General features: G+C 34.9%; 3 protein-coding genes and 1 pseudogene across 6 annotated transcripts; 1 reads left to right on the plus strand and 3 right to left on the minus strand.

Annotated features, from left to right (window-relative positions):
* The first annotated feature begins 206 nt into the window (after positions 1-206).
* Positions 207-7,464, plus strand: LOC105647467 (phospholipase D zeta 1). Of its 2 annotated transcripts, XM_012233571.4 has the most exons (20): positions 208-540; positions 635-736; positions 1,094-1,212; positions 1,321-1,459; positions 1,938-2,105; positions 2,309-2,482; positions 2,604-2,846; positions 2,935-3,051; positions 3,671-3,810; positions 3,937-4,086; positions 4,240-4,396; positions 4,473-4,973; positions 5,293-5,403; positions 5,609-5,755; positions 5,832-6,029; positions 6,164-6,265; positions 6,353-6,484; positions 6,682-6,747; positions 6,864-6,925; positions 7,011-7,464. In XM_012233571.4, exons 1-20 carry the CDS (start codon positions 331-333, stop codon positions 7,258-7,260), a joined length of 3,288 nt encoding a protein of 1,095 aa, XP_012088961.3. In that variant the 5' UTR covers positions 208-330; the 3' UTR covers positions 7,261-7,464. The 2 variants fall into 2 exon arrangements, 1 of the variants encoding a protein (XP_012088961.3); XR_002285950.3 differs by lacking the exon at positions 7,011-7,464 and having other exon boundaries at positions 207-540; positions 6,353-6,586.
* On the minus strand, positions 7,396-9,502 carry LOC105647466 (uncharacterized). 2 transcript variants are annotated; one of them, XM_012233569.4, is made up of 2 exons: positions 9,357-9,502; positions 7,396-7,937 (listed from the first exon to the last, which is right to left on the minus strand). In XM_012233569.4, the coding sequence occupies exon 2, from the start codon at positions 7,918-7,920 to the stop codon at positions 7,573-7,575; it is 348 nt and encodes a 115-aa protein (XP_012088959.3). In that variant the 5' UTR covers positions 7,921-7,937; positions 9,357-9,502; the 3' UTR covers positions 7,396-7,572. The 2 variants fall into 2 exon arrangements, with proteins under 2 accessions (XP_012088959.3, XP_020540356.2); XM_020684697.3 differs by having other exon boundaries at positions 7,396-7,930; positions 9,357-9,501.
* A 112-nt stretch (positions 9,503-9,614) lies between these two features.
* On the minus strand, positions 9,615-11,084 carry LOC149498662 (protein ROH1A pseudogene; annotated as a pseudogene).
* Positions 11,085-11,670: 586 nt separating this feature from the next.
* LOC105647464 (Protein phosphatase 2C family protein) lies at positions 11,671-15,350 on the minus strand. 2 transcript variants are annotated; one of them, XM_012233567.4, is made up of 6 exons: positions 15,030-15,350; positions 13,512-13,833; positions 12,979-13,287; positions 12,604-12,721; positions 12,290-12,513; positions 11,671-12,129 (listed from the first exon to the last, which is right to left on the minus strand). In XM_012233567.4, the coding sequence occupies exons 2-6, from the start codon at positions 13,752-13,754 to the stop codon at positions 11,914-11,916; spliced, it is 1,110 nt and encodes a 369-aa protein (XP_012088957.1). In that variant the 5' UTR covers positions 13,755-13,833; positions 15,030-15,350; the 3' UTR covers positions 11,671-11,913. The 2 variants fall into 2 exon arrangements, with proteins under 2 accessions (XP_012088957.1, XP_012088958.1); XM_012233568.4 differs by having other exon boundaries at positions 14,980-15,350.
* Between the last annotated feature and the right edge of the window lie 1,245 nt (positions 15,351-16,595).

The following is a 16,595-nucleotide window of genomic DNA, read 5'->3' on the forward strand; positions in this document are numbered from 1 at the left end:
AAAATGAGATATGAAATTGAATCCATTAAGCGCCACGTTTATAAAACCTATTAGCTGATGTCATAAATTCCACGTGGCCTTCTAACAAGAAGTTGCACGAATATTCCATGTCACCATCAGTAACATATCACAAAGCGCCAACTTTCTTTTCTTACCCGTTGGACAAAATCTGGAGACAACCAGTATATACTTCCGAAACAAACCATATATAAAAAACTAAAATTTCCCTCCTTCTACAAGCCTTTGTTTCTTTCTTTCTTTACTTTTATAGTGAACGGAAAAGGATATGCCAACGAACCTTTCCGGTGAGTTTCTCGACGGAAGTTTTGGATGTCGACAGCAACAGAGCCACTCATGGAAGACACCGTGCGTTCTGATTCTGCGATGCTCCACCAATCTTATTCCTTGAGGCAGTTTCCTCAATTGTGTTGGATTTTTGATGAATTGCCCAAAGCAACAATTGTTTCGGTTTCGAAACCTGATACCGGAGATATTAGTCTTATACTCCTCTCTTATACAATTGAACTACAGTTTAAACAGGTGCTACATCTTTCTAATATACATATATATGTATGTATTTTGAATTAATACTTTGATTATTGAATGTGATTAATGGCTTTATCTTTGTTAACAGTTCCACTGGCGTTTAGTGAAGAAAGCTTCTCAAGTTCTTAATTTACATTTTGCTTTGAAAAAACGTGCAATGATTGAGGAATTTCACGAGAAACAAGAACAGGTTTGTCCCATTTCCACTATAAAATTTTTTAAGTTTGAGGGTATTTTTATCCATTCATAAAAGTACTTTGGTTACTTGATCACTCGCATTCTAGCTATTTTCAGAAGTTTCTAATATATATGAGTTTATTTCCAAATCAGCTTTTTGTCCCTTTAAAAGAAAAACCAAATTGCAAAAATGTCCATTGCTATTTCTAAAAACTATTCCTTTTAGCTTTTAAGCTACTATTAGAAACAAATTCAGAAAAGCCCTTAATCATCTTCACTAGAAATCTCAATATAGCATGATAATGCTCTGGGGCTGGAGCTTTGTTTAAAGTGTGTTTGTATTGATTTCTATCTAATTTCTTATTGACAGGTTAAAGAATGGCTTCATAGCTTAGGAATAGTAGATCATCATGTAGCAGCTGTACAAGATGAAGATGAACCTGATGATGGTGGTTTTCCTTTGAATCAAGAAGAAAGTGTTAGAAACAGGTGATTGCCTATAATCACAATCTCATGCCATTTGGAGTCTTTCGATAGAACAAAACCTGGAAATTAATCATTGTAGTTTTAGTTTTAAGGAAGTGCTTTGTTTTGTAGAAATGTCCCATCTGTTGCTGCTTTGCCGATTTTTCGTCCAGCATTAGGAGGGCAGCAGGCCATCGACAAAGCAAAGGTAGCAATGCAGAATTATCTAAATCATTTCCTAGGAAACATGGATATTGTAAATTCTAGAGAGGTAAGCACTGAGCAAATTAAATTCTTTTTTATATTCTTTGATGCTTTTCTTCAATAAAAAGCTTTTTAGAATTTAAATCCACACATGATTAGGCATGTTCACCTTTCGAGGTTCTATTGTGATTTGATTTGTTAATCTTTGTGACATCTGGTGGGATTAAACAATGAAGTAAAATTTCTGGATTCATAAACAATGAAGTACACAAGAGGAACCAATCATGAAATGCCCTCCATCCCAACAGATGTCAGTGAGAAAGGTTATGAATAGATTGAGAATGCTACACCTTTTGCCTTAGACATTTGTCAAAAAAATTCCATTTGTTTATGATAGTAAAATTATCAGGAAGAGTAAAATTGGGATTAAACAAGACCAAACTAAATATGAATCCAGGAAACACTCTGTGGATGAGCTATGTTTGCATGTTTTCTTATTTTTCCCCTTTCATATATATATTTTTTAACGAGATAGATTAATGTAGGTCTGCAAATTTCTGGAGGTCTCTAAATTGTCTTTTTCACGGGAATATGGTCCAAAGCTGAAAGAAGGTTATGTGATGGCAAAGCATCTATCAAACATTTCCGACAATGGTGATATAAGATGCTGTCCTTGCAGTTTGTTTGACTGTTGTAGTGACAATTGGGAAAAGGTAATTACATCTTTTAAACGGGAACTGAGGTTATTCATTTTGTTGTCATTAAATTAATCTGAGTTTAATCAGAATCATATAAGAGCAAAGTAAAGAATTTCATGTTAAAGCAATAATACTATGTATGTGAGCAACTTGAAAATGCTTTAATTTTCTACTTGCTACTTTAGTTTGCATCACTATTCCACTTCATATTAGTGCAGGTGTGGGCTGTTTTAAAACCTGGGTTCTTGGCCTTGCTAGAAGATCATTTTGACACAAAATTATTAGATATAATTGTGTTTGATATTTTACCAACCTCAACTGGGAGTAAAGGATCTCAAGTATATATAGCAAACCAGATAAAGGAACGCAATCCTTTACGTTATTCTTTCAAGGTAAGCTGTTCTATTGTTTTATTTTGTCTAAAAAGAAATAATCGCAAGTAGTTATTTATGGCTCAAGTTCATAATTGCTTTTAATTGTCCATTTACAAAAGAAACTTGTGAATTTGAAAAGGTTTCTTCTGGAAGTAAGAGCATAAAATTACGCACTACCAGCAGTGGTAAAGTGAAAGAATGGGTTGCTGCAATCAATGATGCTGGTTTAAGGCCGCTTGAGGGTTGGTGTCATCCTCACCGCTTTGGTTCATTTAGTCCTCTGAGAGGTTTAACTGATGATGGGAGTCAAGCTCAGTGGTTTGTTGATGGGCAAGCTGCTTTTGAAGCAATTGCTTCTGCAATAGAGAATGCAAAGTCAGAGGTTCACTTCTTTCCATGCAAACAATATCCAGTAGATACATATGAGTAAACATTAGTTTTAAGACCCTATGATCAAAACTTGTTTGCAGATATTTATTACTGGCTGGTGGCTTTGCCCTGAGCTTTATCTAAGACGCCCTTTCCGAAGTCATTCTATCTCCCGGCTTGATTCTTTGCTAGAAGCTAAAGCTAAGCAAGGTGTTCAGGTGCCGTGCAAATAGTTCTCTTCATTCTTCCTAATGCATTGTATTTTGATATGGGGTATTTTGACGCTGCCTAAAATTTGACACTGAGCTAGTTGTTTGAAAATAGTTTCTGAGTTTATTATTATCTTCATTAAGGAAATGTTTGGATCATATTGTGGCACCTATGGTGATCAGAGATAGTTAGATTGAGCATCCTGTACTCATATCATTAGCTGGTAATTATGTTTTTTTTTTTTTAAGATGCAGCCTGCATGTTTATCAGTTTCCTTGGTTCACATAAGTAGGATTGATAGTTGGACTTGAAACTTTCGTCACAGCTTCATCCTAATTAGACGAAGCTATTTGTGAAGGGATAGCATTGTTGTGGGAGGGGGGGGGGGATCTGACTCAAAATATTGCTTGAATATTTGTTATTATATTTCCCATTACTTGTAACTAAGATTAAGTTTAAAATTAATGAATTTCTATCTCTAAGTTCAGGCTGCACGATATGCCAACGAAACAAAGAGGAACATCAATTTCCCAAAGAAATCATTATCTGCTCTATTGTTATCACTTCTCTTGTACATTCATGTAATGAAATATTATCAGCTTCGACTTAGATTTTCTGTCACTGCAGATTTATATTCTTCTCTACAAGGAGGTTGCTATTGCCTTGAAAATTAACAGTTCATACAGTAAGAAAAGGCTTCTTAACATTCATGAAAATGTGAAGGTACTGCGCTACCCCAACCATTTTTCAACGGGCATCTATCTATGGTATGCATTCTGTTGATTAATGATGGTCAACATTTCATCATGGTTTAATATGGAGTTATGCAAATGCTTTCTTTAATTAGATTTCATTTCCAGGATATGCTCATTGATTAGTTCTGCTGTATGCAGGTCACACCATGAAAAACTTGTAATTGTTGACTACCAGATTTGCTTTATTGGAGGATTAGATTTATGCTTCGGTCGATATGATACTATTGAACACAGAATTGGTGATTGTCCTCCTCATATATGGGCAGGAAAGGACTATTATAATCCAAGGTGGTTTCTCGATTTTTGTTAAAGTAATATGAAATGAGTATTATGTGTCATTAGAACCGCAAATTCAACTCAAATGCACCTTGTTCTTAAACCAAATGGGTTGATTATTAAATCTTAGCAGGTGCTAATATTAACAGAACATTGTTTGTCCAGAGAATCTGAACCAAATTCTTGGGAGGACGCTATGAAAGATGAGCTTGATCGTCAAAAATATCCACGCATGCCATGGCATGATGTCCATTGTGCTCTTTGGGGTCCACCATGCCGTGATGTTGCCAGGCACTTTGTTCAACGTTGGAATCATGCTAAGGTTTTTCTCCTGTCACCTGAATCTTGCATAATATATTTTAGAAAAACTCAGTTTCTGACAGCTGACTTTTTCTTAGAGAAGCAAAGCTCCAAATGAGAAAACGATACCACTATTGATGCCTCACCACCACATGGTCCTTCCTCATTACATGGGAAGAAGTAAAGACATGGACATCGAAAAGAAGAATGCAGAAGAAAACGAGAAAGACATTGCAAGACAGGATTGCTTTTCACTATCCCCATTGCAAGATGTCCCATTGCTTTTGCCTCAGGAAGCTGATGCCGCTGTTCCTGCAAGTGTAGATCAAAAGTTAACCACTGAATACAAGACTAAAGATACTCTTGATCAGCCTACTGGATTTTGTGGACGTTCTATATTCTCCTTTCAGAAGTCCAAAGTTGAAGGTTTAGTTCCAGATTCACCGGTGAAGGACCTTGTGGATGAACTTGACTTTTTGGATCTTCAGAGTAGCTCTCAGATATCAGATGAATGGTCAGAAACATTGGAAGAAGATAATCATCATGTTTCTGCTGGTGAACATGGACAAGTTGGACCACGCATTCCATGTCATTGTCAGGTTAGATACACCTTTGACATCCAGTGCAAATGCTTTGAAGATTATTTTGAGAAATATAAATTTCTGTGTTTATGCATTTTTCTAGATTTACATTTGTAGACAGCCATACAGCTAATTTAAGGACTCAAAAGGAATTTGTAGGATAGACACAGAATAATGATATTTTCTCTACATGGGAACAGTTCACTCATAAGGAAGAATGACAAGGCAATACATGCATATAATCATTATTTTCGTTTTTCCCTCATGTATCCTTTTTTTCCATGTCAATGTATTATTTATTTCTTCCCCATTATGACAATATATATATGATGCATAGGTTATCCGAAGTGTCAGTCAATGGTCTGCTGGAGTCGGCCAACCTGAAGAAAGCATCCATAATGCCTACTGTACTCTCATTCAAAAAGCACAACATTTCATCTACATAGAGGTATCTTAACTTAATGAAATTGATTTTGGCTTTTTCCTCATGCAGCCTTGAATTACAAAACTTTTCAGAATCATGATTTTTTGCTGTTGTGCTGTGCAAATAGTCACACTTTTTGACATTTAAATTCACTTTGCCAACATGATGTCTGGAACACCTTTTTTTTTGTGTGTGTACTAGGAGGCTAATATTGCTACTCTGTTACCAGAATCAATTTTTCATATCAGGTCTTTGTGGAGATGAGATTATACAAAACCGTGTTGTGGATGCATTATACAAGCGTATTTTGCAAGCATACAAAGAACAGAAGTGTTTCCGTGTTATCGTTGTTATACCACTTTTACCCGGCTTCCAGGTGTTACTCTCATTCTTTTGTATTAATTGCCAATTTAAGTACACCTTTTCTCTTATGTTGATAATGTCATTGGTAGGGTGGCCTTGTTGATGGTGGGGCAGCAACTGTTAGAGCCATAATGCATTGGCAGTATCGGACCATTTCAAGAGAAAAGACTTCAATATTGTATAAACTCAGTGAAGATCTCGGCCCTAAAACACATGATTACATTTCATTTTATGGTTTGAGGAAATATGGAAGACTTTTCAAGGACGGTCCAGTGGCCACGAGTCAGGTATTATCTTGTATTTCATCAGCAACGCTATACACATGTATAGGATGCTTGACTTTGAGAATCACACTCGGGAATAAATTTATATAAGCTCATCTTAGCCCTTCTGTTTTTCTTTTTCCTTAACCTTCATGCAGGTGTATGTGCATAGCAAAGTTATGATAGTTGATGATCATCTTGCGTTAATTGGATCATCTAATATTAATGACAGGAGTCTACTTGGATCCAGAGACTCAGAGGTCTTCCACGCGCTCCACTTTCTATTTCTAATTAATTTATTTATTCATACATAATTTTATACAGAAGTACTAATATTTTTGTTTCAGATTGGGGTGGTTATTGAAGATAAGGAGTTTGTTGACTCATCCATGAATGGAGAACCTTGGAAAGCTGGAAAATTTACACACAGCTTGAGGTGTTCTCTGTGGTCAGAGCATCTTGGTCTTAATGCAGGAGAGGTCAGTGTAAGAATGATATTCATCAACATTTATCGACTCCCGAACTTCCCAGAGTTCAGCATCAATAAGGCTACTTTTAGTTTTAAAGCTAAATAAAACTTGGTGAAACTTATTTTCCACATTATTTCTGTGCAATTTCTTTTAGCTTATCGATATTTTTAATCAGCAAATGACTCTTTACATTTTCCTTCCGATAGATCAATAAAATCAATGATCCTGTAGTGGAGACAACATATAAAGATTTATGGTTGACAACTGCAAAGGTGAGTGCATATATATATATATATATATATATATATATATATATTATTATGTTTTATCAGTTTTTCTTTGTTTTGCTGCTATGGAAATTTAACTGTAGTACCTATACCTCTGACAGGATAATACAAAGATCTATCAAGATGTCTTTGCTTGTCTTCCAAATGATCTGATTCATTCAAGGTAGACTCAAATCACGATCGTCTGATCTTTAATTCTCAAGCATAATGTTCTCACTTACATAGCTTTACATTACCGTTGAATACAGAGCTGCTCTGAGACAAAGCATGAACTATTGGAGGGAGAAACTCAGTCACACCACCATTGACTTAGGAATAGCTCCTGATAAGATTGAATATCACGACAGTGGAGAAATCAAGGTGATAAACCCAATGGACAAGCTAAAATCAATAAAGGGTCATCTGGTTTCCTTCCCATTGGAGTTCATGTGTCAAGAAGATCTCAGACCAGTGTTCAACGAGAGTGAGTTTTACGCATCGCCTCAGGTATTTCATTAATATTACTCCATTTACAGGATCAATAGAGTACCACATTTCTGTGCAGGTAAAATATTGTTGTAGGCAGGAAGAAAAAATTTGAAAATTTAGATGTACATACATTCTTTTGCCTTTTATTGAAGGCAGTGGTATGCATTTTGTAAATGAATATATTCATTTGGATCTCGCAATCAAAATGTCAAAAGTGCCATTATAGAACCTCAATCACAATAGAACAACATAAAAAACACAATGTATTTTGAACATTGATCTTCTTAAGTGAACATCTTACAGAGCAAAACTCCAAGGCAACAACACTATCTTTGACCCAATTTAAAGAAGCTTGACACCAGAATCTCTAACAGCATCAACGACAGCTTTAACTTTCCCATGATATTTCTGTTCTCTCTTGAGGAAGACAGAAACAGCAGGAATGTCCTTGACCAGCAGTCGCTCCGCCAATATTTTCCCAATTTTAGCAGCAGCGGCTACATCTCGAGTGTTTTCCATGCTTGATCTCAGGGCCTTTTCTTGTGAGCTTGCAGAGCATGCAACTGTTGCAGTTGGTGAGTGGATAACTTGGGCACTCACATACTTGTTTGTGAAATGCATCTTCAAAACATAGGGTTTCAGATATTCTGTAACTCTAGGAGGCCACTTAACTGGGGGTGGAATAACCATCTCTGTCTATCTGCAAACTGATAAACAATAGAATCAAGAGTATAGAACCGAAATTCATGAGCAATTAACTACAAATCCAACAGTATAAAATTACATACCGATTCAGCCTGTCAATTGTTAAAATGGAAAATTGTATTAACCATATACAAACAAGTTGGTTATCCATAAAAATAACTTGCCTAGCTTACTTGAAGAGAAATAACAAAGTTACAAACTGGAAAAGTTTACACAGACTTGTCTATGCAATGGTTCTAATGAGTGAAATAAAAATTTTGAAAGTTGCAATTGCGTGATTAAAACGACCTAGTATTATCTTTCTTAAACTATGTGGGGGAAAAAAAAAGCGACAACCTCTTTGGGATAGAGGAAAAACATATATATTCAGTTGACAATTACCTCATCAGTGCAATAGGTGATGCCTATTATGCTCTAAATTACACCAACTCGCCCAAAAAAAAAAAAGGAATGGCACTAGAAGTTAAACTCTTGGTACATTGAGGCTTCTGTATGGATCAAATGGTCAATACATATTTACTGGCCATGAAATCTGTTCACTTACTAGTCATCTAGATGAGGTTCCTCATTTCTCACTCCATATCTTAATACTTTCTATTAACTTGAAAAGAAATTGTGCCAAATGAACTTTCATGAAGGATACACATTATCTTAAAGTTGCATCAACCATATAAACTAAGAAAACTGCTATCAGTCTCCAACCAATAGAAGAATTAATAAAAACCTACTAAGCACTCATCTCGGATGCTATCAGCAAGCAAATTTTTTTTACCTTAATACCAGATTGACTCTAAGAATGCTACATACACACTCAGAAACCCCATCAAGCAATCAATAACTTTTGGGATCAATAAAAATCAAAATTAGTATTCAAACCATAATTATCTCTAATGACAATTTTTCCTCTTATACCACAACTGTTAAAATGAAATGGAAAAGCATACTCTCCATAAACATCATAAGGAAAGAAAGATTTTTAAAGTGACAAAGGGATCTTAACAATGTTGGCAAGAAATCTCCATTTGACAAATATATACAGCATGGACACCAATCATGTCACATTTTTTGTTCAGACCGATTACACTAATGGAAATACTTTAAATAAGCAGCAATATTAAAGTGATCATAAAACAGAATCAATTAAGAGTATCGGATCCATGTAATAAATTCACAAGCTCAACAACCCACAAAGACAAACTAAAATTATAAATTTATTTGTTTCTTGATTTCACATTTACTGAGAAAAAATGGTGAATAACGTCCCTTATTTACTATTGAAAAAATTTAGTTTTCTCTCACAAACATTTCATCAAACAAGTGGCGTACCATAAGAAAACACCTTACATGCTTCCCAAGACAAGTAAACTTACAACCATGTCTAATATATGATTCTTTAATTTTAACAGGAGAAAAAACCTGACCTCAAGAGTTCTCTATCCTGATTTCCTCCGAGACGAAGACTGAAGCAAAGAACAACAACCAGATGACTGGAGAGGATGAGGGGCTTATTGGTTATTGCCTTGTCGCGGCTGAAACGCTGTGAGAGGTCATCGTTTTGATTAACGAAGTTAATTCGTGGGCCCGGTTTGTAAATTGTGGGCCCAGTAAAAATTTAATAGCAGTAAAAAAGTCTGGTAAAATCGGAATTTGCTGAGCAAGATAAGAAATTAACTCAGATATAAGTGAAAAGAAAATTTCACATTTTAGGTTTATAACATGTAAATGATCATACACTCATCAAGAACTTAAAAGCAGAATAAAAAATTATATTTAAAAAACCTATTTTACGCAAAATTTAGATCAATAATTTTAACAAATTATGTTGTAGGTTGAGAAATTTTAATAGCATGTTCCACCAATTCAAGAATCTCTGCTCTGCTTCTCACAATCCTATGAAAAAGCTCTCTAATCTGCATTTGCAAAGGTGACAATCCCACTTCCATTTTCCCGCAAATCTCCGCCAGTTCCGCCACCTGCGGTTCCACCTCTTCCATCTTCTCTGTTTCTCCCGGAAACTGAAACCCATTAGCAAATTCAATCAAACTCTGTGCTAATTTCTCCATCCTCTGCATTTCCTCAAGTAACCCAGCTGACCCTTTCTTCTCCTTTTTCTTCCATTCCTCTCCAATTTTCTCTTGCAAGCCAATTATGCTCTGAGCCCACCCCAATTGTCGCGGAATCTGAATATTCGTCGCCAACCCACTCCTTTCTTGGCATGGCACAGCCGCCACTAAAGCCCACATAACAAATACCATAATAGAGCTCATTACATAAATGGTGGATGCAAGTCCTGTTGGCTCAGCACCCCTTGGCGGTACAAGATTTGAAGACATTGCTTGAATTTGTTTCGAAGCAGACCAATTTTTAGCGATGACTATTGATAAAGATCGATAATTTCCACGGGTTCTTTCTTTTGTATTTGTATTTCCTCTCTTTCCAAACGACCAACTTCTGTCCGGTCCTTTACAATGCGTATTCTCATCAATTGCAGTTAATAACGAACTTAACGCCTTTCTTGCTCTTTTCACTTCTCCATCCGCCATTGGCTTATGCTCCAAAGCAGAGACTACAATTTCTGCTAACTTATGGCATTGTCGAATAGAATCAACTCCATTAGAAACTGCATGACAAATATCAAGAGCTTTAACGGCTCTATCAAAAAGCTCAGGAATTAATCGATCTAATGGCGGCTTGCAAACTTGAGATGGATCATGACCCATTACAAGAACAGCCTTGAATTCTGCTTCGCAACATAAGAAAACATCAACAAGTTTTCTTAACCAAGTAATAGAAAGCAGAGGTTCAATGGCGGCAATTTCCTCCGGCGGAGACAATAAATCCGCGAAGCGATCAGAGACATGTTTTTGGAAAAGTTCGAGTTCTCCCATTTCTTGCTCATTGGCAACGTCCATAACGGTATTTCGACGGATGCTGATTCGGCCAAGAAAAGAAGGTTGTTGTTCCCCTGTTGTTGTAAACATATTCTTTTATAAAGATTTGGAATCCAAGAAATGAAAATAGAAAGCAATTAATAAAGTCCGAGACAAACAAGACAGAAGATGGAGAAAAAGTCTTCGATAAAACAGGAGAGGTTAGAAAGGAGAGGTCAAGACTTAGAGACGAGCAAAATGCACGGTTCTTTGCAAGAAAATTTCTTCTTTATTACTGTGGAAAAAGTGGAAGGAATTTGTTGCTGGTAATGAATCCTGTTATTCAGATACTAGTTTGCTATATTTATTGGTTTTTACTTCAAAAATATAGATACAAATATGACCACAACCAGTCATATGTCCCCGCTGCTCAAAGAAAAAATTTTATATCCGAGTTGAGTCAACATTTACGAACCAAATCAAAGGTTTTTATTAAAATGAGAGTATTTCTGACCATTCACCAGAAAAATAAAAGATAAAATAAGAACACTTTTCAAAAAAATTCTTACAGTCGTTAGCTTAATCCATAAATGTATCTAATCATTAACTTAATCCATAAATGTGTCTATAAATCCAGTCTAGACAGATAATTTACTTAACGAAAACTAAAATTGACATAACTAATTACCTTTAAACTAAAAGTCTTTTACATTTACTTTCATTTCCTTACAAAAATGGACAAAAAATGGCTTTAAACGGTAATCAAAAGTGCAATTTCCTCGAAGAAAGAAAAACAAAGTGCCCACTTAACATAGGATAAATTTAATCCATATTTTACTACTCAAACAGTAAAAAGACATCAGGATTAATTAACCCTTAATCTCAAAATTTTATAATGATTCCAATATTATTTCAAGGTGTTGATCCTCTACTTAAATTTTTAATCATCTCCGGAGCCCAAATTTGGACCATTCTTTAATCATATGAACCCTTTCTAATGGCTACATTGAGAATCATGTTGGGACTTTAATCATATGAACCCTTTCTAATGGCTACATTGAGAATCATGTTGGGATCAACTTCCCTGTTCATTTACATTTTCTCATCACTATTTTGGGGTACTAACAAGGTGATCTTGCTCTGATAGAGTAGGATAGGAGTGGAAGAAAAGGCAAATAGCTGATATATCGTCCATGGCAATTCCCTTCCTCTTTCGCTTCCATGCATGGACCGCGGATTCAACCAGACGTTTAGCTGCCTTCGCCCTGTCCGGTGTTGAAGATACAATTTGCACTGCCTCTTGATTAGAGATCACATCCCACACCTATATCAAGAATGCAAATTCATCTTTTCCATCTATTTCCAGCACAAAAGCATTTGCAAAATAATGCATTTTCTTTAGCTAGTTTAATCGTGTTTTATATCAGATGTTGGAAACTAATAAGACTATTATAATGAACTACTATGCATACGTACATACATACCCCATCAGTTGCCAACACAACGAATTGATCTTCGCTGGTTATATTCCTTTGGGTCACTTCCGGCACAGAAATAAGTCCAAAATCCTTTATGCAATAATCTCCAAAGGCTCTAGACATTGCTAGTCCAGGCGATTCCTCGTTTGGCAGCCAAATTCTGTGCACCCCGGGCTCATCGTCCAAACAGGAAACCCGGCCCCTGCATTGATGTATTCTTTCAGCCTCCTCTGAGAGAAAATGAGAGTCAATGTTATCCAAAAAGAAATGATAATTCTTTCCTTGCATTAATAGGAAGAGAAAGGAAGGAAGGAACTAACGAGGTAAATTCGGCTTGAAATCAACAGTAAGCTGAACTGGAACCAAGTTTCCATCATTTGAGGTGGTAGCCAATACAGCACGAGAGTCGCCAACATTCGCTACAAAAAGGAGTTCTCCCTACACAAAATAAAAACTTAGATGTAATTACTACACATTGCGTATCAACCATGACATAAAAACGATCACAATAATTGCAGACTATGCAATTTTTTATTAAGAGTCCGCATAATGTTCATAATAGCATACTAAAGGTATATTTTGCATAAAATGAAAATCTTCTCTCCCTACTTTTGTGGCTTATCCTATTCCATAATCATAAAATTTGTAAGCATAACACATTCAAGGACCTAATGGAGATAAGAAGCTCCTCCTACCTGTCTGACAATTGTCAAGGCAGTTGCTCCACTGTGGAATGAATCAATCTTCCGGTGCTGCTCCAACTCCTGATCAACAGCTGCACAAGCCTTAATATATGAATGCTTCCATATATTGAACCTTTGATGCTTTTTATCTGAATCCAAGTCGATATCTGGATCAAGCGAAGTTTGAGCAAGGGTCTCCTGCCAATTACACAACAGAGATGATGGCATCCATTCCCGAACTTTCTTCGCCACATAATGGCCCCAGGGACCGTGTCCATCAAAAATCCCACAAAATATCATGTCTTCTTGGCATCCGAATTCCTAATATAAACAATGAACAATATTATTCACTAAAAATGCATCTAAATCACATTTAGCATACAAAATAACATATATGTATAGTCAAACAAAGGATAGAAATAGAAAAGGAATTAGAAAACTTGTAAAATTCCATGAAAACTCATTGTAACAGCATATAATCCTTGGCAATGACCATTAGGGAAACTTGAATACAAACTTGGAAACACATAATATGGTATACTTACCTCCCATATAATGAAGCAATCCTGGTTCGTTCCCTTCTCGCCTCTCTTTGAGAAACCTGAGGCAGAATTCTTTGAACCATCCAAATTTATGAAACCAGAAGATCGCAATATCAAGTCATTCTTTTTTGCTTCTTTCGCCATTTCTTCTGCAGCTTCTCTTCCATCCCCACTGTCATAGTTCTTCCCTTTTCTTATCAAAAGCGACCTCGCTAACCCGTTGAACATGGAGGATAGATGCCCCATAGCCAATTTTACAGTTCAATGAATCAACGGGGCACCAGAATATGATGATATTGTTCTACCTTTTTGTAGTTTCAAAAACCTGAACGTTTAAAATAAATAATGACCACATAAACACAGTGAAAGAATGATAAAATATTATCAAAAAAGAAGCCTAGTTGCAGTTTTTTTACTCAATTCTATTTGAAAACGGTGGTTAAGGTACATTGAATTGATACTGTGAGTGAAACAAAAGACATAATCTGACTCAGAAAGCTAGGAATCTTACAATTTAAAAAAAGAGTAAAAACCAAAACTGTAAACTGTAAAACGAAGCAGAGAATATTCAATCTGACATGGAATTCCAATATTGCATCCAGAATTTTGTGGCAGAGCCAAGAGCAAAACAACAATAAAGAAGAAATAAAGAACTCCTACCTAGGTATTAGACTATACTGGCCACTCGGTTAGTGTTTATCGTTTGGTTTCTGAGAAAATGTGATAAGAGGGTAAAAGTTGAATTGCCTCTTACCACTTGTATCCAAAGAAAAGATTTAAAAATGTACCGACCGAAACATACCTACTACAACCAATTGGCTGGATTACGTTAAGATTGTCAATCTACACAAATATAAGGTATTCCACATTTGTTTTTTCTCAATCTTTTCTCCCATTTACTTATCAAGAGTTGAGCTTTTTGTTCTTTTGCCAAGAAATTGAGGAAAATAGTGAAGTTGGACAAGACATGGTAATAGAAATGGAGTCAAACTAAAATCACGAACCTTTCTTTCCCAGTTGAAAAAAAAAAAAACTAACTTCTCTTCTTGCTGAGAAATTGTAGTGGAAGATTTTGACTTTCATAATTTCCTTATTATGTATGTTGTCTAAAGCTCATACAGCGAACAATCAAAAATGGCTCGTGTTCAAGTGTCAACACAACAATCAGTTACTTAAGATGAAGTAAAATCCAACATGAACGGAGTTTAGTATTCAAGATCTCATTTTCATTGTTTCCACTACTTTCCCAGAAACCAAACAAACCCAGATGAAACTTTTACCAGAAAGAGAGAGGAGACAAAAACAGCTCATTTAAGCTACCTATCTATCACAAAGCAAAGAAGTGAAAAACTCAAAGCTTAATTATGTCTCTCTTTGTTCCTGTTCCTTCATTTTGTCAAGAAAAAAACAAGAACAATAACCCACAATTCAATTTTCAAATAATGAAAACAACTAAAGAACAAGAGAAGACCTTTCAGGAAAAAAAGAAACAAACAAAAATTCAGAGAGCAGGAATCTGACGTATTTGCCGGGAAGATGACATCATCTGCCGGAACATGAAGCAAGAACCCTGAGAAGAGGACCTGAGAACTCGAGAGAGAGAGAACCAGAAGATAAATCACAATCCATATTGAAAGAGAAATAGAGAAGTTTCTTTCTTTTTCTTTTGTTGGGTTGTGATCTTTTTCTTTTTCATCCTTGCATTTGGAGAAGATAACAAAGGAAAAGCCTTTTTGTACGCACACTCACTTGCTCATTCTCTGCTTTGTATGGGGTATCTTTTTAACTAAAAACGATCTTTCTTTTGTGTTTCTTTTTATTTATTTTTTATGGTTTAAAAGGTTGGTTCTACCGTTCTAGTATTGCTTTTCTGCTATTCTTTTCTTCTATTTATATACCCTGCAACTGTAAATTTTTAACTTGGGATGTTCATAGATAAATAATATATATTGCTGTTTATGGTACAAATATATTAAAATACCCTATTTTGTGGGTCAAGTATGGTTACCCAATATTATGAAGTTCTATTTTTTGTTAATTAATTGGTTGGAATTCAATTCTCTTAATTACAAGAGACTTCAAATTTCGAATACTGTATAAGGTACAAGGGTAGATGACATACTATTTTATTGTAGACTTGATTGATTTTTTAAAAATAAAACATTTCTTGAAGAAAAAATGTTGCAAACTAAAATTCTCAAGAAGATGTATAAAAATGAAATTTCTGAGTACTTACCTCATTAAATTTGAGAGGGACTTGTACTATATTGACTTGTTCTTTTTTTCTAACATTAGACTTATAGGATCAATCTGCCCCTATCAAATGGTCACTTGGCTTTGAGCTGTCAATGAATTGTTAAGACTTGAGACAATCTACCTTCTTCTTTCAATCACCTTGACATACAATATTATAATTGTGTTGACTAATAATATTTTACATCAAAAAATAATTAATCAATTTTAAAATATCTTATTTTTATGTTATAAAGTAAATTCTTAATTGCATATTAATTCAATTAACATTCAATTGCTTTTGTTATAGGGCATTTCATTTTTTATTATAAAATTAGAGGGTATTTTTTACTTTTTTTTTTATAATTAAGAGGTATTTTTCAACTTTTTTATCCATACTGATTTTTCTTCATGCTGTCATAAAATTTTATGTTCCTTTCACTGCAAGGATTCATGTCATTTATCTTTCTGACTAACACAATATTATATCATATCCACTCGATTTTATTTAATATATTAAATTGATTAAATATTTTTTTAATTAAAACCTACAGGTTGCATATGGTCATAAATTAATTGTTTTTAATGTGTCTAATTCTCTTGGCATGCCAAATATTTCAGGCAACATAGGTAGTTAGTAACAGTTGCCTATATTTAAAGAATACTATAATATTTCATGAATTAGATAAATATTTAGTAGAAATAAACTTATTATCAAATGATTAGGAAATACAATATTGGGTGATCATTGTTACCAACCATAACATTAATTTTTATAAAGGATCAAAATGGAATGTCCAAAAATGACAACTTTTATTATATAAATAACCAACGAACCAAAATAGTAATAATAAT

Source organism: Jatropha curcas, chromosome 2 (assembly GCF_041381405.1).
Source record: "Jatropha curcas cultivar XTBG-Jc1 chromosome 2, XTBG_Jcur_1.0, whole genome shotgun sequence".
Lineage (NCBI taxonomy): Eukaryota > Viridiplantae > Streptophyta > Magnoliopsida > Malpighiales > Euphorbiaceae > Jatropha > Jatropha curcas.

Coding starts and splice junctions, on each gene's coding strand:
- LOC105647467 (XM_012233571.4), top strand. CDS start 331: ATGTCGACAGCAACAGAGCCACTCATGGAAGACACCGTGCGTTCTGAT. Junction 2,483..2,603: donor CTTTACGTTATTCTTTCAAG/GTAAGCTGTTCT, acceptor GAATTTGAAAAG/GTTTCTTCTGGAAGTAAGAG. Junction 6,266..6,352: donor TTGGATCCAGAGACTCAGAG/GTCTTCCACGCG, acceptor TTTTTGTTTCAG/ATTGGGGTGGTTATTGAAGA.
- LOC105647466 (XM_012233569.4), bottom strand. CDS start 7,920: ATGGTTATTCCACCCCCAGTTAAGTGGCCTCCTAGAGTTACAGAATAT.
- LOC105647464 (XM_012233567.4), bottom strand. CDS start 13,754: ATGGGGCATCTATCCTCCATGTTCAACGGGTTAGCGAGGTCGCTTTTG. Junction 12,514..12,603: donor TTTCAAGCCGAATTTACCTC/GTTAGTTCCTTC, acceptor ATTTTCTCTCAG/AGGAGGCTGAAAGAATACAT. Junction 12,130..12,289: donor TTGTGTTGGCAACTGATGGG/GTATGTATGTAC, acceptor TTCTTGATATAG/GTGTGGGATGTGATCTCTAA.